Source organism: Peromyscus leucopus, chromosome 2 (genome assembly GCF_004664715.2).
Source record: "Peromyscus leucopus breed LL Stock chromosome 2, UCI_PerLeu_2.1, whole genome shotgun sequence".
Taxonomy (NCBI): Eukaryota; Metazoa; Chordata; class Mammalia; order Rodentia; family Cricetidae; genus Peromyscus; species Peromyscus leucopus.
This window is the reverse complement of record NC_051064.1, coordinates 142,705,571-142,729,421: the sequence shown is the minus strand read 5'-3', so window position 1 is coordinate 142,729,421 and position 23,851 is coordinate 142,705,571. Positions and strand designations below refer to the sequence as shown.

At 52.2% G+C, this 23,851-nt stretch overlaps 1 protein-coding gene across 2 annotated transcripts; it reads left to right on the top strand.

Moving 5' to 3' along the window:
• Positions 1-886: 886 nt before the first annotated feature.
• On the top strand, positions 887-23,362 carry Fblim1 (filamin binding LIM protein 1). Of its 2 annotated transcripts, none has more exons than XM_028880684.2 (9): positions 887-993; positions 6,765-6,816; positions 7,221-7,482; positions 13,221-13,405; positions 14,226-14,343; positions 17,629-17,798; positions 18,759-18,937; positions 19,881-19,998; positions 22,840-23,362. In XM_028880684.2, exons 3-9 carry the CDS (start codon positions 7,239-7,241, stop codon positions 22,951-22,953), a joined length of 1,128 nt encoding a protein of 375 aa, XP_028736517.1. In that variant the 5' UTR covers positions 887-993; positions 6,765-6,816; positions 7,221-7,238; the 3' UTR covers positions 22,954-23,362. The 2 variants fall into 2 exon arrangements, with proteins under 2 accessions (XP_028736517.1, XP_028736518.1); XM_028880685.2 differs by lacking the exon at positions 887-993 and adding an exon at positions 2,757-2,807.
• Positions 23,363-23,851: the final 489 nt, after the last annotated feature.

The window sequence follows — 23,851 nt, the reverse complement described above, 5'->3', positions numbered from 1 at the left end:
GAGGGTGCCAACAGTAGAGCAGACCCTCAATGCACTCTTGCGTCTGTGCCTCTGACATTCTACTAAGAAAGTCTGTTCCTTCCTGTGCTGTGTGGCAACAGACACCTTTAATCCCAGCACGCAGGAGGCAGAGGCAAGTGGACCTCTGTGAGTTCGAAGTCAGCCTGGATTCGGTCTAGCCAAGGACTAGGGAGACCCTAGACCTTGTCTAAAATAAAAATGGGGGTGGGAGGGGTGCTTGTTCAAGGTCAGCTAGCATCAGACAATTAAGAGTTTGTTTTTCTCCACGCCTCTGTGGTCCCTCAGTGCAGCTTGCCTGTGACCTCAGAGAGGCCTTCCCATCTGCCACCTCTCCATCTCCATCCCTTGACTTTCCATCCTAGCACACCCCACTACAGGTAACTGTTTTTGTTTGTCTGCACTCACACACACACACACCCCTTTGTGTCTGCTCCTTCCTCTCACATCCCACTGATAATCTCCCCGTCTAGGGACAAAGATGAATAGCCAGGCTTGATTCCTGTTGCCTTCTGACTCTCCCTACCCCTTAGCCAGTGCCCAGCCCATGTTTATGGGGCCTCCATCCCATCAATATGGATAGCAAGCAAGCTATGCTTCCCAAAGACCAGTCCACACAGGAGCAACTATCACCCACTGCCTGCATCTTGTCCCTAAGCCCTTCTCCTGTCCTACAACTCAGCTGTCAGGGCCCTCTTAGAAGACTGTGTCCCCTGCTGGGACTTCTGAGGAGGGAAGAGAGCTGGTCTGAGCCTGGCAGGGAGGGAGGAGGGGAGCAAAGCCTATGAGCTGGCAGACAGAGGGCGTGTGTTCCTCCGCCAGCACACTTCCTGGGTTTCCATTGCAGGAAGTTTGGCACCTGCCTATCGGTGCCACTGATACCAAGGCTGGGGCAGGCGACTTTTAGTCAGGACAGTCCCCCAACTGGAACCAGCAGGAGGAGGTGGAACAGAGGCCAGAGGTGCAGGACAGCCGGTGAGTGGTAGCAGCTGGACCCCCTCATACTGCCTCAGACTCTCCCAAGCATAGAGTGGATGTGGGGAAGCTGGGGTCCTAGATTTAGTCCCTTTGACCTTGGGTTGACCCTAAGTCAACCCCTCGGTGCCTCATTGACCCACTGGATGGACCGGTGGGGTAGACGGGTAGACTGGGAATACGGTGGAAGTACGGAGAACAGGCTGGTTCCATTTGACTTACTAGGGTTTTGAGGTTCTGCAGCTAGAAGTGTCTGAACCCCTGCATGTGGCACCCTGCTTTTCCAACAGAGGCTGTAAGAGTCTTCACACCTGTTGCAGAGACCCCATTGCTAGGTTGGGAACGTCCCTCAGGGGCCCTTGGGCACAGGTAGCCTCCATGTAGTACCGGGCTCCATCCTTGGCTCTTATCTGGGGATGGTGGCAGCGGTCCAGCCTCTGGGACTAGCAGATTCATGGGCCTGAGGGGCGCCGTCTGGTCTGGCCTGAATCCAGCCTTACCCCTTGCCCATTGCACAACCCTTGATCCTCACCAGCTTCAGTGTCTGGTCTGCGGGGTGAGACCTATCAGTCCTGGAGTTGAGTCTGGAAGGGTTAAATGAAGGTTTGAAGGGGTAGAAGGGAAGCTTCTAGAAATGGCTCTAATGTATGTAGTGACTGTCTTTGTTCCTCCACACTGGCAGCAAGAACCAGATGCAAAAAGCTGGTGACAAGCAGGCTGTTATGGGGGTGTGGGGCTCAGTGGGGAGGAGGAGGATGGAGCTGAGCACCAAGGCACCCCCACTCTGACCTCCCGGGGTGGTGGTCCCGTCAGCAGCAATCCCAGGACCACTTTGAGGAGTGGTTGGCTGTGGGCTACAGAAGGGGACCCGATCCTGCCTGGTTGCCCCCCAGATGACTCTCCCCTGCCCCGCTCCCCCATTGTGGCTTTAATCAAAAGAACAATCTGCTCGCTCGCCTGGGAATCAGACCCAGATTCCTTTCCCCAGCAATGTCCTGAGGCCTCTGGGGACCTGGGCAGCCCAGCCCAGCCCCAACCTAGGCCCCAGGGCTCAGGGCTCAGAGCGCAGGGCTCCACTTCTCCAGGGGCCAGTAACAGGGCCAGGAAGCAAACAGGTGACATGACTGTCTCCCCCGGTCTCCTGTTGGGGCCTCCTCCCACTGTAGGACCTGAGATCCACTGGTAAAAGGATTAATAGGCTCAAGCAGGCGCTGACAGCCCAGGCCAACAGACCCAGGTGACTTGCCTCACTGGGGTCTCTGGGGACCCCTACCCCAGGCATTCCTTGAAAAAGCCCCCACGCTCCCAGCCTATGTTAGCCCCTGATTCTCTTAGTACTATGACTTTAACTCCTGGCCAAGTTGCAGAGGTGGGCAGTGGGGACCCCCTTTTAGGGATGAAAGAACCTGAGGTTTAGGGAGATGGGGTAACAGCCCCAGGTCGTGCGTCTAGCCTCACTCAGGATCCTGAAGGATCTTAGAGCCAACTGGGTGTAAGTACCCTCCCCACTAGATGGGGCAGGTGGAGCCGCTCATCCAGGTGACCTAGGGGGACGGTGGCTAAGGATCCCCCGGGAGCACGGTAGGGGTGGGCAACGGAGGAGGAGGAGCCACGGGAAGGGGGAGGAGTGGCGGGAACAAAAGGAGGGGGCGCGGCCGCAGGTGGGGGGGCAGGTAGGACGAGCCCGCGCCCCCTCCCCGAGCGTCACCTTTTATGGTAAGGCGCGCGGGGCGGCGGGGCGGAGGGAGGCCGGGGCGGGAGCGCGGGGCGGAGGCGCAGCGCTGTCGGAGGCCGGGGCATGGGGCGCGCTGCAGGTAAGCGGGTGCGGCGTGGGGGTTCCAGCCGTGCGCCCCAGGCAGGGTCACCCACAGGTGGCCGCATGGGCAACTCTCGGCCACCGCGCTGGCCCCAGCCTGGCGCTGCTGGGGGGCTCGGGCGGGTACTATCCCCGTGTTCTCTTGTCCCTGGGAGTACCAGGATTTCAGCTTTCGGGGACTCCAGGAGGTTGAGTGCGGGTCCGGTGCGGTGGGGTCATGTGCCTGCTCTGAAGTGGGACGGGGCGAGCAGGGCGGAAGCTCCTGCACAAAGGACAGCGTTCCGCACATGGATTGAATTATAATTGCCGCAGTGACCCGGCCAGCTGCCCCGCTCCGCTGCTGTTCCAGGGCGTGCGCGAGGGGTGTGGGGGGGTTCCCGAGCTCCCATGGCCCTGGAGCTCTGTTCCCAGCTCCAGTCAGGAGAGGGGAAGGAGAAGGGGTCCTGGGGTCTCCTCGTCCGGCCTGGCAGGGTGTGGGAATGGACGATCCCCAAGGTGTGTACAGCTACTCCCTCTTCTCTAGCCCAGACCTGAGGTCCCAAGGGACAGGCTGGGCAGCGCCCAGATTCCTGCTCTCAACAATGAAGACCACTGTCCTCCGGCCCCAGGGCTCCGCCTGCCCTCCTGGGCTGAATGACCAGCTGGTCTCCTCGCAGCCACCCTCCAGGGCCGATTTCTCTTTACTTGATGACTAAAAAACCAGGCCCAGAGAGGTTGAGTGACTGCATCAAGGTCACCCAGTACGAGCCATGGCGGGGGAGAACCCAGCTCTGTGCCTCTTCCTTCTCTAGAGTAGGAAAGAAGATGAGACCCCTACCCTTTTGAGACTGCAAGGTGTCTTGTGGGAGTGAGGAGGGACATAGACTCTCCCTCCTGCCTCCAGCAAAGTTTAATTCTGGCCCCAAACTTAGATTGCTTTGTAGGGCTGTGTGAAAGGGCGATGCTTAGAAGTGAGTCCGAGGTGGCTTTAGAAGTGCGGGCAAAGGGATAGGATCGAGGGGACGACTCCAGGCAGCCAGCACATCCCTAGCCAGGGGTTGTAGCCTCAAGCCGTCCCGGCTGGCTGGGTTGGCCGGCTCTCAGCCTCCTTCCTTCCTCTTGACAGGAAATGACTTTCCTTCCCTTTGTTCCTACTTTCTCCGCTTACCCAACTGGATCTGGGTGTCTGATTTGCCCTCCGGGGAGGAAGGATGGGGGTGGAGGGTCGGCTGGGAAGTTGTCATACAGCGCCTCCCCCCATCCAGGGTGAACTCAGGGGCAGTGGGACCAGAGGGAAGCGCCAGCAGGCTTTCCTTCTGGGACCTGACAGGGCTTTGAGATCCCCAGCGCTGCTGCATCCACAGGCCCGAGGTCCCCACGGCTGCTTGACAAGGATAGGGGCGGGTATGGCTGCCCAGCTGTGAACATCTGGCCTCCATGCTGGATGTTTCAGAGAAAGCAGGCAGAATGGAGTGGGGGTCAGACTAGGGGGGGGGAGGTGGGGAGGGTTCCCGAAGAGCCACAGCCTGTCCCAGGGGACCCGCCTAGAATGTGTTGACCGCAAGAAACTGATCTGGATTGGGTCATTTGGGGGAAGGGGAGGAGCTTGGGGTGGGGGAGGAGGCTTGTACGGTCCAGGGAAGAAAAAGTCCAAGGATGCCTATGGACTTCCAGGTTGCAGGATTCTGTGATAGGATTCCAAGCTTGCTGGAGGGCCAGGGAAACGCACTTAGCTTCTTGTTAGGACCCTGTGACAGATCCTCCTTACAGCCGAGGTCTGAGTTCTTGGCTTTATAAATGTCACTGTTAGGGTTTCTGTTTTAATTCTGAAGACCACTTACAAAATAAGTTCTGTTTATGGGGCTGATTTGAGACAGGGTCTAACTATGTAGCCCCAGGCTTGGGTTAAACTCATGGAAATCCTCTGTCTCAGCCCCCTAAGTGCTGAGATTACAGGTGTGGATTATCATTCCTGGCTTCAAAATATTTTTTGAAGGGTCTCTCTATGTAGCCCAGGCTATCTTGGAACTCATTATGTAGACCAGGCTGGCCTCATAGTTACAGAGATCCACCTGCCTCTGCTTTTGGAGCGCTAGGATTAAAAGCATGCACTATCACGCCTGGTGCCCCCAGAGCCATTTTACGGGTTTTTCCCCCTCTCTGTCAGCCAGCAGGAGAGGCCATGGAGGCTGATGCACCTTGAGAACCAGAGGGAAAACTGTGCGTGACCATGTGGGGTCCACATCAGCTGTTAGCGTCTCTTGGGGCTGCCCGCCCCCACACTGTCCAGCCCCACTGCTGGAGACTAACCATACTCCTTCCCGGACTTCAGTCGTATCGTGGTGGCCCACACAGAAAGAGGAAGGGAGATAAAGGACACATTTTTAGCCATGGGAACTATGGTTGGGTGCCAGGGAGGACTTCTGTGGCCAGTTCACCCACAGTGACCCACCTAGACCTTGGCCCCGGAGGCCGCTCTCTTCAGGAACTGCCTGCCCTTCCCAGCATGAAGGTGCCTCCTCTGCCCAGATCTGTGCTTCCACGCCGGCTCTGTGAACTCCTTTCTGACTCTTGATGATGCGGACAGCTGAAGGCAGGCAAGGTTACCTGAGGGTCTCAGACATGTGCATAGTGAGCCAACAGGTCCTGGGACAAGCTATCCTCACCCACCCCAGGAAGCCACAGATCGCCCCAGGGTGGGAGTCAGGGGAGGCTTCGTGGAGGAGGTGAGGTTTGAACTGCGTCTCAGAAAGCTGAAATTAACTCTGTAGGAACAGAAAGAAGAAAGCTGACTGGATCCTCCAACAGAGAAAAACAGTCTCGGGGAAGGAAGGGCTAAGTGCTTAAAAATAATTTGAGGGGCCAGGCACGGTGGTGCACGCCTTTAATCCCAAGGAGGCAGAGGCAGGTAGATCTCTTGAGTTTGAGGCCAGCCTGGTCTACAAAGAGAAACCTTGTCTTGAAAAACCAAAAATAAATAATAAAATAATAATAACTTGAGGTGGGTTGGGGTTTGGCTCAGTGGTAGAGCATGTACCTTATGTGCACAAGGTCCCAAGGCCCTCCCCAACATCCGAGAGATGGGCAGGGCTGGGGGAGGTTGAAGCCACGGAAACACAGACTTTTTTTTTATCCTTCTGAGGTAATAAGGAGCTTTAAAAAACTTTTTAAGCAGCAGGGTGGTGGCGCACACCTTTAATCCCAGCACTTGGGAGGCAGAAGCAGGTGGATCTCTCAAATTCTTGGCCAGCCTGGCCTATATAGTGAGTTCCAGGACAGCTAGGGCTACACAGAGAAACCCTGTCTCAAAAAAAAAATTTTTTTTTTCCTTTTTTGTCTTTTGTTTTTTTCGAGACAGGGTTTCTCTGTGTAACAGCACTAGCTGTCCTGAAACTCATTCTGTAGACCAGTCTGGCCCCAAACTCACAGAGATCCGCCTGTCTCTGTCTTCCAAGTGCTGGGATTAAAGGCGTGCGCCACCACTGCCCAGCTTCAAAAAAGCTTTTAAGCAGAAGAGAAGCAATCAGATTTAAGTTCTGGAAAGATTAGGGTTAGGGGGTGGGTAGGAGACCAGCCATCTACCGACTCACGCACACGCACACGCACGCACGCACGCACGCATGCGCGCAGGGTCCTGAAGCAGGGCATGGTTTTGGAAATGGGCAGAGTAAAATTGCTACCATGAGGCAGAGCCAAGCATGTGCTGGTTGGGGGCCGAATGGAGAGGGCAGGAGGGTACTGAGCAGTCAAGTGCATGGCTCTGGGCTGAAATGCCAACTCCAGTGGCTGTGTGACCCTGGACAAGGGACTTGACTTCTATGAGTCTTAGTTTTCTCACCCACAGGATTGAGTGGTAACGGGGTGTTGTTGGGTGCTTGGGGGGCAGCATGGGAACAGAGTGGGTCTTGTGTCTTTTATTCATCTGGTCACTCTTTTTTTTTTTTTTTTTAAATCTCGTCTTTCCTGTTTTCTTCAGTGGAGCTGGCCTGAACCTTGGACCTTGTCTTCCAATAGAATCGGTATCTCAGGTGAGGGAGAGGCAGTTGCCAGGTGTCAGAGCCTGCGTCTGTCAGCTGCCTGGGCTGGGCTCTGGAGGAGGTGGCCAGGGAAGGTGACCTCTGAGTCGCTGTGGGGCTGTCCATAGGCCACTGGGAGAGGCCTGCCGGGTGTGTGGGCCCCTGTGACCTGGCCACCTGGTGGCCACCTGGCCTCTCTGAAGGCTGTCCCCTGCCCCTCCTACCCCTTCCCTTCTCACTGTGCAACCCAGGCTGGCCTAGAACTCACCATTCTCCTGCCTCAGTCCTGTCTCTGGTGCAGTTGGGTGTTGGGCTGGGCCCACCAGTACAGTGAGGTTTCTCTTGAGAGAAAGGAGCTCTGAGAAAGTTCTGTGGCCAGCGGGGTACCCTGTCAACCTGAACCCCTGTGCCCCCAGCCCCAGCAGGAGCCGACCATGGCCTCCAAGCCGGAGAAGAGGGTGGCCTCCTCTGTGTTCATCACCCTGGCACCCCCACGCCGTGACGTGGCTGTGTCTGAGGCAGTGGGCCAGGCAGCTTGTGAAGCTCGACATGCCCGGCCCTGGGAGACTCCCACGAAGACCCCTGGGGCTGGCTTGAGCAGGAACCCCAATACCTGGACACCCTCTGGCAGGACCACAGCCTCGCTCCCTGCAGCCCCACCCCGGCTCTCCAACGGAGGTAAGAGTGGCCCTAAGGGGACCAGGACAGAGACAGAACCAAGGCAGGGAGGAAAAGGCTGGCTCTGGGCTACTCATTCGTTCAGTTGCCTACTGTGTGCCAGGCCTACTGTGGGACCCACTTGCCTGCACCTGAGGCCTGGCTCCTCTGAGCTCTGTGATGTTGCAGGTCACTTAGCCTCTCTAGGCCTCAGTGTCAGAAACTTCAAAGTATAGTTGTGAGGATTAAGAGCATTAACACAGGACCAGCAAGGCGGCTCAGCAGGTAAATAATCTCACTGGGCAAGCCTAAGGACCCGAGTTCAATCCCCAGAACCTACGCAAAGGTGGAAGCATAGCTCAGCTTCTGCAAGTTGTCCTCTGACCTCCACATGTGTACACACATGCTCATACACATGGACACACACATGCACATACACATGTGCACACACATGCACATACACATGTTCACACACAAGCATATACACATGTGCACGCATATGCTCATACACATGTGTGCACACATGCACATACACATGGGCACATACACATGTGCACACACATGCACACTAAGTAAAGTTAATAATTGAAAATTACTGAATGTCAAAAGAGCGACGTTGCCGTGGAGCCTGGTGCCATCCAGAAGAGGTAGCTCTTTCTGCGGCTCCTCTGAGGAAGCTTTTCTGAGGCCTCTTGCCAGATGGGGGAAGTGGAAACAGGTATGGAGGCAAAGAGACAGAAATGAGCTGGGAGGGTCTGAAAGATGTCCTCACTCTGTTCTTGGGCATTGCTGCTTACCTGCTACGCAGTGTCTTTCCTTCTGTGTGCTGGTGCACGTACGTGTGACACATCAGTGGACAGCTTGTGGGTGTGGTTCTCGCCTTTCAATCCCCAGATGGGTCCTGGGATTGAGCTCAGGTCATCAGGCTTGGTCACAAGTGTCTCTTCCCGCTGGGCCATTTCTCTAGCCCTGTGACTTATTTTTAATTGTGTGTGTGTGGTGTGTGGTGTGTGGTGTGTGTGTGTGTGTGTGTGTGTGTGTGTGTGTGTGTGTGGTGTGTGTGTGTGTGTGTGTGTGTGTGTGTGTGTGTGTGTGTGACATGCGGAGGTGAGAGAAAAACCTGAGCAGTGGGAGAAAAGAAGCAGGCCAGGATCCCAGGGATTGAACTCCAGCTGACACACTGGGTGTTAAGTACTTTATGGGCTGAGACATCTCACACCTCTCCCCGATTGCTGATCTTCCTCAGCTCATTGTCCCAGACAGAAGGGAGTCCTAGCTAGGAGAGGACACAGCCTTGTGGTGCCTCTGAGAAAGCTGGATCCTGACTCACAAGCTTGCACAGAGCGTGGCTCCCAGGTTCCCACACTTCCAGCGGTCAGTCACACCGCGTCACCTCTGGGCTTGTTCCAACACAGCTCGGCCCCACCTCAAAGCTGGAGCTGAGGCTTTAGTTTGCATTTTTCTGCGTTTCTGGGTGGTTATTACACTTTGTGAATCTTTATTTTTATTTACTTGTTTATTTTTGGTTTTTCAAGACAGGGTTTCTCTGTGCAGCCCAGTCTGTCCTGGAACTCCCTCTGTAGACCAGGCTAGCCTTGAAGTCACAGAGATCAGCTTGTCTCTGCCTCCCAAGTGCTGAGATTAAAGGCATACACATCATACCCAGCTAATTAATTATTTTTAAAAAACATTTGCTTTTTTTTTTTTTTTTTTGAAACAGAGTTTTTCTGTGAAACAGTGCTGGCTGTCTTGGAACTCACTCTGTAGACCAGGCTGACCTCCAACTCACAGAAATCCACCTGCATCTGTTTCCTGAGTGCCTGTCTGCTTTTCTGTATGTGCACTATGTGTATACAGTCTTTGTGAAGGCCAGAAAATGTGTCAGATCCCTAGAACTGGAGTTATAGGCAGTTGGGAGCCTCTTGATGTGGGTGCTGGGAAACCAAACTTGGGTCCCCTGAAATGTCAGAGCTCCCCCTTAACCATGGAGCCACCTCTCCAGCCCTCATTAAAAACAAAAACATTTGTTTATTTTTTAATTTATTTATTTTATGTACATGGGTGTGTTTGCTTGTGCTGGAAGAGAAGGCTGAATGCCCTGGGACTGGAGTTACAGACCGGTGTGAGCCACCATGTGGGTGCTGGAAACTGAACTCCAGTCCGCTGAAAGAGCAGCCAGTGCTCTTAACCTCTAAGCCAGCCCACCAACCCCAGATGTTTTGTGTGTGGTGTGTGTGTGTGTGTGTGTGTGTGTGTGTGTGTGTGTGTGTGTTTGTGTTTGTGTGTGTGTATCTGTGTGTGGGCTTGTGCATGTGAGTACAGTACTAACAGAGTCCAGAAGAGGGTGTAGGATCCCCTGGAACTGGAGCTACAGGTGGCTATGAGCTGCCTGATGTGGTTCTGGGACTTGAACTCCAATCCTCTGTAAGAGCAATACATGGGCCGGGCGGTGGTGGCGCACGCCTTTAGTCCCAGCACTCGGGAGGCAGAGCCAGGCGGATCTCTGTGAGTTCAAGGCCAGCCTGGTCTCCAAAGCACCTCCAGGAAAGGTGCAAAACTACACAGACCCTGTCTTGAAAAAACAAAAAAACAAACAAACAAAAAGAGAAGTACATGGGTTAACTGCTGAGCTACCTCTTCAGTTCTCCAGTCCCCCCTTTTTTTTTTTATCTATTTTAAATTACATTTATTTATCGTTTGTGTGCCATGGCATTTGTTTGTGAGCTCAGAGAACAACTTGTAGGAATCCATTCTCTCCCTCCACCTTGTAGGCCCTGGGAATGGAACTCAGGTCAGCAGGCTTGGCAGCAAGCACCTTTGCCCACGGACCAATGGCACTGTCCCACAAAAGACACTTTCACTGGCCCATGGTAATTGTCCGTGTTTATGGGGTACTGTATCATGTTTTACAGCTTGTAGACAGCATGCTATCATCAAGTTAAGGTAATTAGCGTATCCGTTGCCTCAAATGCTTATTTCTTTGTGGCGGGAACATTCAGAGTCCTGTTAGCAATTTTGAAATGTATGATCGACTGTTGCCGAGCGCAGCGGGAGCATTTCTCCTTCCCGGTGTGGAGGCACAGGCCTGAAATCCCAGCTCTCAGGAGGCTGAGGAAGGAGGACTGGGACAGGAAAGGGGGAGAAGGGAGGAGAGCTGAGCTTTCCTTCCACGCAGCCTCACCCCGAACCTGCCAATGCTCTGAATGAGTAGAGGACACTTGCTGTGGTCGGGAGGTGAGACTTCCGCCCTGCAGCAGTGACCTAAGTCTGGCCCTAGACCAGGAGCTGGAGGTGGTCCAGCCCCCAGCCATCTGTGTTTAAACAGCACCCCACCCCCTATGATGCTGCAAATCTACTGCTTATTTGGGGCCCCAGTCTAGAACATACATCCATCGGTAAGGTCCCTTCAGCCCTGGGGAGGGGTGGGGAGGGCTAAGAAGTCTGACCCCAGAGAAGCGACTGTGGGAATTAGCTGGGCATGGGCCTGGTGCTAGAGCCCAGGGCTTCAGGCTCCGGAAGTCTAGAGCTTTCTGCACTTGGCTTTTGTCCCTCCGTGCTCATTGTCTTCCTCCACCTTTATTTATGTGTATCTGTGTATGTATGTATATGTGTATCTGTGTGTATGTATGTGTATCTGTGAATGTATGTATATGCATGTATGTATGTGTATGTATCTGTGTATATATGTATGTGTATGTATCTGTGCATGTATGTATATATGTGTATATGTGTATTATGTATATGTGTATGTATGTGTATGTGTACATGTGTATGTATGTATATGTGTATGCCACAGGTAAGAGGGCAACTTGGAGGACTGTTCTCGTCCATCCTCTGGGTCCTAAGGACTGAAGAATTCAGGTCAGGTTCTCAGACTTCGTAGCAAGTTTCTTTCCCACTGAGCCACCTCGATGGCCCATCCTCTGCCTCCTCTTCCTTTTCTGTTTGTTTTTCTTTGGTTGGTTGTTTGGTTGTTGGTTGGTTTTGTTTGTTTAAAACATGTTCTTGTTTTGTTTTGGTTTTGTTTATTTGTTTTTTGTTTTTACATCCCAACCAAAGTTCCCCCTCCTTCCCCTCCCCCTCCTTCTCCCCTTCCCCACCCCAGTCCTCCTCCACTGTTTCTCTTCAGATACTGGTGGCCTCCCATGGAGATCAGCCAGCCATGGTATATCAAGTTGCAACAAGACTAGGCACCTCCTCTTCTATTAAGGCTGGATGAGGGGCTGGAGAGATGGCTCAGAGGTTAAGAGCACTGGCTGCTCTTCCATAGGTCATGAGTTCAATTCCCAGCAACCACATGGTAGCTCACAACCATCTGTAATGAGATCTGGTGCTCTCGTCTGGCCTACAGGGATACATGCGGACAGAACACTGTATACATAATAAATAAATATGTTTTAAAAAAAAAAAGGCTGAATGAGACAATCTGGTAGGAGGAATGGGTCCCCAAAGCAGGCAACAGAGTCAGCGACAGCCCCTGCTCCCACTTAGCAGTCTCACAAGGAGACCAAGTTACATCATTTAGCACATATTCAGAGGGCCTAGGTACTGACCCATGCAGACTTCCTGGTTGTCAGTTCAGTCTCTGTGAGACCCTGTGAGCCCAGGTTAGTTGGTGCTGAGGGTTTTCTTGAGGTATATGTTCTTAATATATAGACCAAGCTGGCCTGGAGCTCACAGAGATCCATCGGCCTCTGCCTCCCATGCCCTGGGGACTGAAGACCTGTGCCACCATGCCGGCCTCACTGGGCCACTATTAACAGTGCTCGTCCTGTACCTCACAGTGACAGCACAGTTCCTTCCTGAGACTCCTCTTACCCTGGCCCCACCCCTACCTTGTCACCTTCATGAAGGGAGCTGGCACCCGACTGGTTGCAGTCTGTGGTCTTGGTAGTGATGGTGGTTCGTGAACAGAGGAAGATGATGGGTTATGGCAGTGGTGGCCAAGCCTGCCCCTCCTCTGTCCCCCAGCAACACAGAAGCCATTGCCCAACAACCGGTCTTTAGGATCCAAGGCCCTAACTCTCCTGCTCCAGCCTCCACACACAGAGCTCACTCAGGGGAGCCCACGCTACCTGTGCCGGCAGTGGGATGATCCTGTGCCATGTCTGACCCGAGGTTCTGTGTGCTGTCTCGTGGGGATGTAGCTGGGTTGGTAGAGTGCCCGCTTAGCTTATACACACACACACACAAAGGAACCTACATGGAAGTAGGAAGAGCCTACCTCTCCCGATCCAGTTTCAACTGGTCATCAAGATTTAATCTGTTCCTTCTTTTCCTGATCCTTCTGACTCTCCACCCAATGCTGGGGTTATAGGCAAGGGCCATGGAGCCCAAGCCAACCTCTCCTGCCTCAGTTTCCAAGTGTAGACCACCGTGCCCAGCTTTCTTCTTCTTTTCTTTATCCTGCACTACCCCCACCCTGACAAGGTTTCTCTGTGTAGCCCTGGCTCTCCTGGAACTCACTGTGTAGCCCAGGCTGGGCTTGAATTCAAAGATCCTCCTGCCGCTACCTCCCAAGTGCTGGGATTAAAGGTGTGCGCCATCACCTGGCATTGCGCACTTTCCAAAGGAACAATTTAAGACCCAAACAGTTGACGCTCTTGCCTAAGGACCCCCAGCAAGCCAGTGGCAGCAGCCCAGGGTGGAACAAAGTCTGGAGCCAGACTGAACTTTACACACTGCTGCGTGGCCTTCTGGGTGAGTAGACCTTGTGCCCTGTGGGGGTTCTGGGCAACCCATTTCTTCTTCCGCTATAGGATGCTCTCCCCCACCTCCTTCCCTGAATGATGAGGACCTCGACCTCCTCCCACCTCCTCCACCACCCCCTTCGGCCTACCTGCCTCTCCCAGAAGAGGAGCTTCCTGCCCTGACCGGGACGTCCCTCATTTCCGACTTGGAACAACTACACCTGCCCCCGCCCCCACCTCCGCCCCTTCCACAGGTACTGCTAGTGTCCCCCAGCCTCCTCGGCCCCCTGGGTGGGTGGGGACCTGGGCCTTTCCAGCGTTATCAAGATGGGTGTGGTTTGGTCCCTTCTCCTTCAAGGCAGTCGGTCTTCAAAGCTCTTCCAAATCCCAAAGCTGGTAGAAACGGTTTGGGATTTTCAAAGTCCCTGGAGAGACGCGTCCCCCGCCTACTTTGTTCCTTAGTTACCCACTCTGCTCCAAGACATGTGCTGGTTCTGACCCAAATCTCCACATTGCATAAGAAGCCAAGTAATCCTCTGCCCTTCATACAAAGGGCTGTCAATGTGAGTTGTGTCCTGGGTCAAGGTCTATGTCACCTCCAGCTCAGTGTTGATGGGAAGGACACATCATCCTCGAAATGTTCTCAGAAACAGGAGTCAAGCTGGGTCTGATGGTTCTGGGACCATAATCCCAGACACTGAGGAGGCTGAGGCAGATTGATCATAAGGCCTAGCCTGGGCTACAAAGTGAGTTCAAGGCCAGCCTGGGCAACTTAATGAGACCCTGTCTGAACTAAAAGTTAGAAAAAGGGTTGGAGATATAGTTAGTTCAGTGGTAGAGTGGTAGAGGGAGCCCCAGGCAGGGAGCAGGGAGCTCCTGACTCTAGCTGCCAAGGTAACCTTCCTGCTACACTATAGAGGCAAGACACTTGCTTCTCCAGCCTCAGTTTCCTCATCTGTGCAATGGGACTAATTGTACTTGAAGCCACCCAGACGAAGAGCAAAGCTGGGAGGGTCTGGTGGGGTCCCCACCAGCTGATCCCTGTCCTATCTCCTCAATCTGTGTCCCCCACAGGCTCCACCAAAGGGATCCTCTGCCCAGCCTCGGCCCAGTCACCTCAGACCCTCGGAAGAGGAGCTACCTCCTCCTCCAGAAGAGCCTGTCACATTTCCAGAGAGAGAGGCATCCACAGGTACGGCCGCGGGCATGGTCTCCGGGTCTCCTGCAGCCAGAATGGGCCTCTCAGGGGAAGTGGGGAGCAGGCTCACATCACAGGGACTGTCCGTACAGTGTGCAGCCCCTGAATGACCATTGCTGCCCTGTGCTTGCCTCTGGTTTGTTGGGTTTTTTGTTTGTTTGTTTGTTTGTTTTTGTTTTTTTTGTTTTTTCGAGACAGGGTTTCTCTGTGTAGTTTTGCGCCTTTCCTGGAACTCACTTGGTAGCCCAGGCTGGCCTCAAACTCACAGAGATCCACCTGCCTCTGCCTCCCGAGTGCTGGGACTAAAGGCGTGCGCCACCACTGCCCGGCTTTTGTTGTTGGTTTTTAGGTAGGGTCTCATGTAGTCCAGGCTAGCCTTGCATACAATATGTAGCCGAGGATGCCCTTCTCGTGTTCCACCTGCCTCGTCTTTTGAGTGCTAGGATCACGGTGTGCCACTGTGCCTGGCTTCCGTGGCACAGCAGAGAGAAGCCAATGCTTTGTCCATAAAAAGCACTCTCTACGCTTGCACGACATCCCTAACCTTCATCCGTGTCGAGACAAGGTCTCTTTCTAGCCAAATCCGGCCTTGGACTTGAGATCCTCCTGCCTCAGCCTCCTGAGTGTCAAGATTACAGGCATGCACCTTTAAAAAAATCTTTTTCTTTGTTTTTCTGAGATGGGATGCCACTCTGTAGCTGGCACTGGTTGGTTTGGATCTCACTGTGAAGTCAGGCTGGCTTCAAGGTTGTAGCAATCCTCCTGCCTCAATGCTGGGATGACAGATGTGAGCTACTGTGCCCAACTTTCTGTTTTTAGTTTTTTTTTTCCGTTGTGGGAGATGTGTAGCAAAATGGCTTGTCACCAAGCCTGATGACTTCATCTCTATCCTGGGGCCCATGTGGTGAATCAGACTCTCAGGTTGTTCCCTGATCGCCACACAAAGTGGGCATGCAGTCTACATGTAGGTACAACCAATCAATAAGTAAAAATTAAGGGTTTTCAGTCCTTTTTTCACTTGTTTATTTCATGCCTGTGTGTATGGTGCAGGAGGATTAGAAGTTAAGGTTGGGGCTGGAGAGACAGCTCAGAGGTTAAGAACACTGGCTGCTCTTCTAAATGACCGTGGTTCAATTCCCAATACCCACATGGCAGCTCATGACTGTTTGTAACTCCAGTTCTAGGGGATCTGGTGCCCTCTTCTGTTGCCAGACATTCATGTCATACACAGATATACATGCAGGCAAATACATATACATATAAAATAATAAAATATATTTTAAAAAACAAGTTTAAGGTCATCCTTAGCTACGTAGTAAGTTGGGGGCTACCCTGGGCTACAGGGGGAAAAAAAAAACAAAGCCAACCAGGCATGGTGATGCACACCTTTATTCCCAGCACTTATGAAGCAAAGATAGAAAGACGTCTGAGTTTGAGGCCAGCCTGGTCTACATAGCAAGTGTAGCTAGAGGTACACAGTGAGACCTTGTTTCTCCATACCCCACCCCACCCCGGAAACATGCACACACATACACACCACACACACATACACACACACACCACACACACACACATACACACACACATACATACACACACCACACACACACACACACACACACACACACGTTTCTAATTTTGCCTCAAAGGACTGGGGGTCCTGTCTGTAGCAGCCACAGGGACGTTCCTCCTTGCTGGCTTTCCCAGGGCATCTCTGAGCAGGTTTCTCATCAGAATGCGCAGCAGCTCCTTGCCCTTTTTGTAAAGCTGTGTGGCAGTCCTCTTAAGAACAGAGGTGTGGTGGGTTACACAGCCGCCTCCTGATGGATTTGTAAGTGGTTTCTTGCTGTAACTGCACGGAGCTGACTCACCTTACTGGGCCATTTCACCATGTGCGGGGTTTTCTGGGGTAAATTCCTAGAAGAGGAAGCACCCTATAAAAAGGTTGGTGTTTTTGAGTTTCGTATTTTTGTCAGATCACCTTCCTTAGTCATCCCAGCCTACGTGCGCCCACCAGCAGGGCTGAGTTGTTTTCTAGAAGCCTCTGCAGCACCGTGTGCCTTGTTTAATTGAGCTGTGACGTGCTTACTCAGGTCCTGCCCCAGGCACTGAAGACACACTTGTGTCTAATGCAGTGTCCTCTTTCCTGGGCCACACAGCAAGACACAAGGGCAAATGTTTTTCTAAGTTTGTCATTTGTCTTTTGACTTACACTAGATTTTGGCATAAAAATTGATTTTTTTTAAAGGTACAGTCTTACAGTATAACCCAGGCTAGCCTGGAACTCTGTTCTCCTTCGTCAGCCTTCACAATGCTGGGATTACAGGTGTGAACCACCACACGCAACATCAGAATCTCTTAGTATTTTTTTTCTTAAGCTTTATTTTAGGGGGGCTGGGGATATGGCTTAGTTATTAAGAGCACTGGCTGCTCTTCCAGAGGATCCAGGTTCAATTCCCAGTGCCCACAACTGTCTGTAACTCTAGTTCCAGGGGATCCAACACCTTCATATGGATATACATGCAAGCAAGAACACCAATGCACATGAAATAAAAATAAATTAAAAAGAAAATTTATTTTAGCCAGGTATGGTGGTGCACACCTTTAATCCCAGCACTCAAGAAGCAGTAGTAGAATCTCTGAGTTTCAAAACACCCTGGTCTTCAAAGCAATATGTTGTTATTGGCATTTCAAGACAGGGTTTCTCTGTGTAGCCCTGGCTTTCTGGGAACTTGCTCTGTAGACCAGGCTGGCTCTGAACTCAGAGATTTGCCTGTTCTGCCCTCCCGAGAGCTGGGATGTGCACCATGAAGTAAGCGCCTAAAGCCCTGCTGTTCCTATCATTTTTGATTATGTGTACGAGTTTGTGTCCTGTGTACTATCGTATGTATACATGAGTGCATTACCCTGGGAGTCCAGAAGAGGGCACTGGATCCCTGGAGTGATGGATAGTTGTGAGCTGACTAATGTCGGAGGGTGGGGGGGGGTTAATCTCAGGTCTTCTATAGAGCAGTGTGTATTCTTAACAGCTCCTCTTAGAAATCTTGTGACGTCAGTTTTTACATGTAGATCCCGAATCAGGATCATCTGGGTGTTGGTATCACCACAGCCCCCCAGATGCTGTTCACCTTCCTTCCTGGCATTTATCACGACCCTCTGTGTTTATCAGCTGAGGAAGGCTTTGAGGCCGGGCCCTGGCCACACTGGGCATCATACTCCGGGTGGTGATTGGGTACTGCCGTCCTGGGCTGGTGACAGCCTGCGTCTTCCCTGCCTCAGATGTCTGCGGCTTCTGTCATAAGCCCGTGTCCCCTCGAGAGCTGGCCGTGGAGGCCATGAAGAGGCAGTACCATGCCCTGTGCTTCACCTGCCGCATCTGCCGCCGCCAGCTCGCCGGGCAGAGATTCTACCAGAAGGATGGGCGCCCCCTGTGCGAAGCCTGCTACGAGGTACCCGCTGCTGCCTGTAGTCCCCGGCTTCCGCACGCTGACCTCGGGGCGGTTCTTCCCTTCCTTTGGGAGCTCCTCGGAGGAGGGGCACTGTGAACGCCGCGGAGAGTCAGAACGGAGACCGCTGGAGCAGGACTCGGTGCCTGTGGCTGCTCTGTGTGTCAGCGTCCCAGCAGTGAAAGAAAGATAGAGCTGAGAGGTGCCAGTTCGTAGCAAGATGGCCTTGCCAGTGTGAGCCTGTGGTGAGGCTGTGCGTCCTGGCGGGAGCCTCTGGCAGGACTAGCTGGCGCCCCTCACGGCCAGCATACAAGAGGAAGAAGGGACCACGCCACACCCCCAGTTCCACAGGCCTGCATTAGACCCCGCCTCCTAAAGGCTCCACCACCTCCTCATAGCGCCCCCCGGAGCCCGAGCCTGATGGATTGTTGGGGAGCATTGGGTATGCAGCTCAACCACGGTTTGGTGGCTTCGAGCAACGCCCATCTCTCTCTTTTAGTTATGGGGGGGGTGTCACTGCATCCAAATCAAGGTGCCTCCTTCCCTAGTTCTGCAGGCTCCGGGGGAGGAGGCAGTTCCTTAGCTTTTCCAGGTTCTTTTCAGAGTTAGGTTTGTTTTGTTTTTTTTTTTCAAGATGGTGTGAGGTTCAAGAGTTCAAGGTCATCCTTAGCTACATAGTGACATGACACCCAGTTTCAAAACTAGCAAAAAAAAAGGGGGGGGACTTTCTGAAAAGCTGTTAAGAAGGTAGTTTCTCGGGCTGAGTGTAGTTCAGTGGCAGAGTTCTTACCCGGCACACACGAGGCCCTGAATTCAGTCCCTAGTACTGAGAAAGGAAAGTAACCAGGAAGGGGAGGTGGGAGGAGGAGGGAGGGAGAGATAAAAGACAAGGAGGGGCTCGACACACCTCATGGCTCAGGGTGGCACGTCTGTGGTGGCTGAAACAGCGGCTCTCTGACCCAGGACACTCTGGAGAAGTGCGGCCAGTGTGGAGAGGTGGTCCGAGACCACGTCATCCGGGCCCTGGGCAAGGCCTTCCACCCACCCTGCTTCACGTGTGTGACCTGCGCCCGGTGTATCGGGGACGAGAGCTTTGCACTGGACAGCCAGAACCAGGTGTACTGTGTGGCTGATTTCTACAGGTGGGAAGGGAGCCTGGGGCTGGGGGAGAGGGGGAGATGGGGCAGGGCTCGGGGCAGGACGCGGGCCCCGGCATCGGGGTGGGGGGGCGCCAGGCCAACGTGTCCTACAGCTTCTGTGCCGAGAGAAGCCATCCTCCTCTCAGGTTCTCCACATAATTCATGGGGCATCTGCTGGAGGCGACTCCCTTTGAGTCCCTGCACTCTGTCAGGCTCCTCATCTTTGTCCCCCTGTTTGAAAAGAAAGATGGGGCATGGTGGTTCATGCCTGCGAAGACGGAGGCAGGAGGATTGGTGATGCCCATCTGAGGTCAGCCTGGAAATGTAGAATACGGCCCTGTCTCCAAAGATAAGCAAGCAGCAGCACTCACAGGCAGATCTCTGTGAATTCCAGGCCAGCCTGGTCTGCATACATAGCAAGTTCCAGGCCAACCAGGACTATACAGTAAGACCCTGTCTCGAAAATAAGTGAACAAAAAATAAGCAAATGAGCCTGTCAAGATGGCTCAGTGGATAAAGGAGCTTGCCGCCAAGCCTGATGACCTGAGTTTAGTCCCTGGGACCCACAAGGTAGAAGGAGAGAACTGACTCCTGCATGTTGCCCTTGAACCTCCCCATACAACTGAATAAACATGCTAAAAATTTTTAAATTAAACAAAGTATGAGATAGTGGGTGGCCGGACCCACTAACACCCCTCTCATTCCTGACAATTACTGCCTCGGCTAATTGCACTCTGGGAAGCTAGATTCGTTGCACTGATCTCTCCTCCCGCCTCTGCCAGGAAGGGTAGACATCTGTGGCTGTCTCTGCAGATTCTGTCACCTAGCAACCCGGGGATGGGGGGTGGAGGCGCTCTGGGAGGTGAACTGGGGCCACCCCAGTTTCCACCAGCTGATTTTGTTGTCGGCGTGAGCAGCTGACACTCCCGGTGCCCCCCCCCTCTAGGAAATTTGCCCCCATGTGCAGCATCTGTGAGAATCCCATCATCCCCCGCGACGGGAAGGATGCCTTCAAGATTGAGTGCATGGGAAGGAACTTCCATGAAAACTGTTACCGTTGTGAGGTGAGTGGAGCTGAGGGGGTTTGAAGGGCTGTGGCCGTGGGCAGCCTTCCCTTGCTCATTGCCCTCAGCAAAGGCCAGGAAAAATGGAGGTAAGGACCCACCAGGCTCCGTTAGAGTTCAGTGTGAGCTCACATCACTGACTGTGGAAAGAGACTGTGCTCATGGTCGGGATCAGCGTTGTCAGCAGGTGGTACCCGAGGCCACCATTCTACCTCCTGGTCCTTCTTTTACTTTCTTTTCTGAGGGCTGGCACAGCATCTGGTCCCAGATAGTTCAGGTTTATATCATTAGAAGCCCCAAGAGAACGAGAGTAGGACCCCATTGTAGGAGGGGCATACTGTCCCAAGAGGGTTCCTGGTTGGCCTGGCACGGGTCATTGTCTGTTGCTATGATAAATGCCATAATTGAAAGCTAATTGGTTGAGAAAAAGATTTGTGAGCCTCCATATGGGAGCTGGGAATCAAACTTGGGTCCTCTGCAAGAGCAATATGTCCCCTAAACTCCTGAACCATCTCTCCAACCCAAGACCTCTTCATTTTTTTTATTTTATTTTTTATTTATTTATTTATTTATTTATTTATTTATTTATTTATTTATTTATTTATTGGTTTTTCAAGACAGGGTTTCTTTTTGTAGCCTTGGCTGTCCTGGAACTTGCTCTGGCCTCAAACTCAGAGATCTGCTTGCCTCTGCCTCCTAGGTGCTGGAATTAAAGGCATGCGCCACCAATTTGGCCAAAGACCTCTTTGAGGGGAAAATTATGTTATGTGTATGAGATGTTTTGTCTGTTCACTCTGTGCGTACATACTGGTGGATGACGGAAGAGGGCACTGGGTATTTGGGAACTGGAGTTACAGATGTTAACTGTCATATGGGTGCTGGGAATTGGACCTCATCTTCCCACCGAGGTCCCTGTAGCTATGAGCTTTTTGTCCCCTGGTGATGAAGACAACGGTGGTGAGTTTTATGTGCTCCACCTTCATGGAGAGTCCCAGAACAGGATCTCTCAATCAGCCAGTGACTAATTCCAAGCTTCTATTCACTTGTATTTATCTTAAAAGATACTGGAGAGCCAAGAGGACACTGGCAGAGAAGTTGGCTGCTTCATACATAATCTGACTTTGTCAATTAGAGTTCAAGGTCTGTTCAGCTGATACTGCACCTTGAAAGACCCACAAGGAAGATGAAGTGCTGTTATTAGTCCCAGAGCCCTGATAAGAGTCCCCCAGGACCAGGCATTTCTAAAAGCTTGGCTGAGCAAATAACCCCACTTCCTGTCCACGGTCACTTTGACTGAAGTTGCCTAGTGAGTCAGGATTTGGACTCCAGGAAGTTACATGTCAATAGGTAAGGCCCAGCCAGGCTTGGTGGCTCAAGCCTGGGCTGAATTAACCCATATATATATATATATTATATTATTTTATTATTTATATATATATATATTATGTATACAGCATGTATGACTGAGGCCAGAAGAGGGCACCAGATCTCATTATTGATGGTTGTGAGCCACCATGTGGTGACTGGGAATTGAACTCAGGACCTCTGGAAGAACAGCCGGTGATCTTAACCTCTGAGCCATCTCTCCAGCCCCGGTTTTTTGTTTTTTCTTTCTTTCTTTCTTTCTTTCTTTCTTTCTTTCTTTCTTTTTTTTTTTTTTTTTTTTCTTTTTTTTTTTTTTTTTTTTTTTTTGAGACAGCGTTTCTCTGTATAGCCCTGGCTGTCCTGGAACTTGCTCAGTAGACCAGGATGTTCTTGAATTCACAGAGATCCACCTGCCTCTGCCTCCTGAGTGCTGGGATTAAAGGTGTGTGCCACCACTGCCCAGCTAAATCAAACCCTATCTTAAACTGACCCCTAAAAACAAATGAAAAAACCCACATATATAAAACTCAAACCACAGCAGCCTGGACAAGAACTGGGCTCTGACTCTTGCAGAAGGGACGGACGTGTCTCCATGTGCTGCCCATGGCATCCTTCACTGTTCCTGCTGACTCTATGGGCCACGTCTTTCATTGCTGTTATTGCAAGGGTGGCAACATCTTTATGAGTGGAAAGTGCTTTTTAATTATAAAAGACTGTCATGTGCATCACCTTACTAAATCCTAGTGACAGTCTTGGGAGGTGGCTTGTTGTCCCGTTTAAGTTGAGAAAACTGAAGCTGGGCATGGTGGCAGACACCTGTCCTCCCAGTACTGGGAGGCTGAGGTGGGAAGATCAGGAGTTCCAGGCCAGCCTGGGGTACACAGAGTTCCAGGCCAGCCTGGAGTACACAGAGTTTTCCAGGCCAGCCTGGGGTACACAGAGTTCCAGGACAGCCTAGGGTACACAGAGTTTTTCAGGACAGCCTGAGATACAATCAAACAAAGCCAAGGTGGGTGTAGGATCAGGAGTTCAAAGTCTTCCTTGGCTACATGGTTTGATGCTGGCGTCAGCTTTAACATCCTGTCTCAAAATGAAGAGGAGCTGGGCGGTGGTGGCGGCGGCGGTGGTTGTGGTGGTGGTGTGGTGGTGGTGGTGGTGGTGGTGGTGGTGGTGGTGGTGGTGGTGGTGCACACCTTAATCCCAGACTCAGGAGGCAGAGGAAGGTGGATCTCTGTGAGTTCAAGGCCAGCCTGGGCTACAAAGGCAGTTCCAGGACAGCCAGGGCTACTACATAGAGAAACCCTGTCTTGGAAACCATAAGGGAGAAAGAGAGAGGAGGGAGGAGAGAGAGAGAGAGAGAGAGAGAGAGAGAGAGAGAGAGAGAGAGAGAGAGAGAGAGAGAGATATTGAGGAAGAGCTGAGTGTCAGCTGGGCAGGTTCTGTGCGGGAATGGAGACGCATGTTTCTGTCTTCCAGGACTGCAGCGTCCTCCTGTCTGTGGAACCCACCGACCAAGGCTGCTACCCGCTGAACAACCACCTCTTCTGCAAACCCTGCCACATGAAGCGGAGTGCTGCTGGGTGCTGCTAAGAACCCCGATGCCCAGCCCCTCCCTGACATGGTTTCCTCACTCAGCCTTCCTTGCATACTTTCCTCACTGGGCACCAGCACACTGCTCAGCCCACAGCATCTAGACACAAGAGCCTGAGACACTGGGGTGTGGCCTCCTGGTACACAGCTCCCCCCACCCAGACTTTAAACTCCTCCGACTCCACCAACCAGAAGGCCCCTCACCAGGAGATTAGGACCCTGGTTCCTCTCTAGTGCTAGCCCTAACCTATTTGTGGGGACAGGTCTCGGGATGATGCCCATATCTCTGACCATGATGCTTAGCTGCCTAGCAGAAGGTGCTGAGACCAACTTAGCGTGTTGAGCTGAGCCATTCGAAGTGTGCCCGCCCAGTTACCGTAGAAAGTGTATTTTAAAAATTTAGAAATGTGCGGGGTGTGGCACCCTTATCCAGCTCGAGCAAGCCAGGGGATTCTGTGAGTTCGAGGAGCTGTCTACAAGTATTCAGAAAGGTGCAAAGCTACAAGAGAAATGTTGAAAAAAAAAAAAAAAATAAATAAATAAAAATTTAGAAATGTATGCTGGGGCTGGGTGCAGAGGCAGGCGGATCTCTGAGTTCTATGCCAGCCTGGTCTTCAGAGCAAGTTCCAGGACATCCAGGGATATACAGAGACACCCTGTCTTGAAAAAAAAAGAAAGAAACGAAGGAAGGAAGGAAGGAAGGAAGGAAGAGAAAAGAGAAATTTATGTTGGGCATGATGGCATACAACTTTAATGCCAGCACTTCAGAAACAGAGGCAGGTGGACCTCTATGAGTTCCAGGCCAGCCAGATCTACAGAGTGAGTTCAATTTAAATGATGAAAAACATTCTTTGGATTTGGAGAAAAGAAATCTTTTAATTTTTCTTCTATTTTTTTT

What these genes read in the sequence shown, in the direction of transcription:
- Fblim1 (XM_028880684.2), top strand. Translation starts at nt 7,239, where the DNA reads ATGGCCTCCAAGCCGGAGAAGAGGGTGGCCTCCTCTGTGTTCATCACC. An exon ending in TGTGTGGCTGATTTCTACAG is followed by an intron (nt 18,938 to 19,880) that starts GTGGGAAGGGAG and finishes CCCCCCCTCTAG; the next exon opens with GAAATTTGCCCCCATGTGCA. An exon ending in AAAACTGTTACCGTTGTGAG is followed by an intron (nt 19,999 to 22,839) that starts GTGAGTGGAGCT and finishes TCTGTCTTCCAG; the next exon opens with GACTGCAGCGTCCTCCTGTC.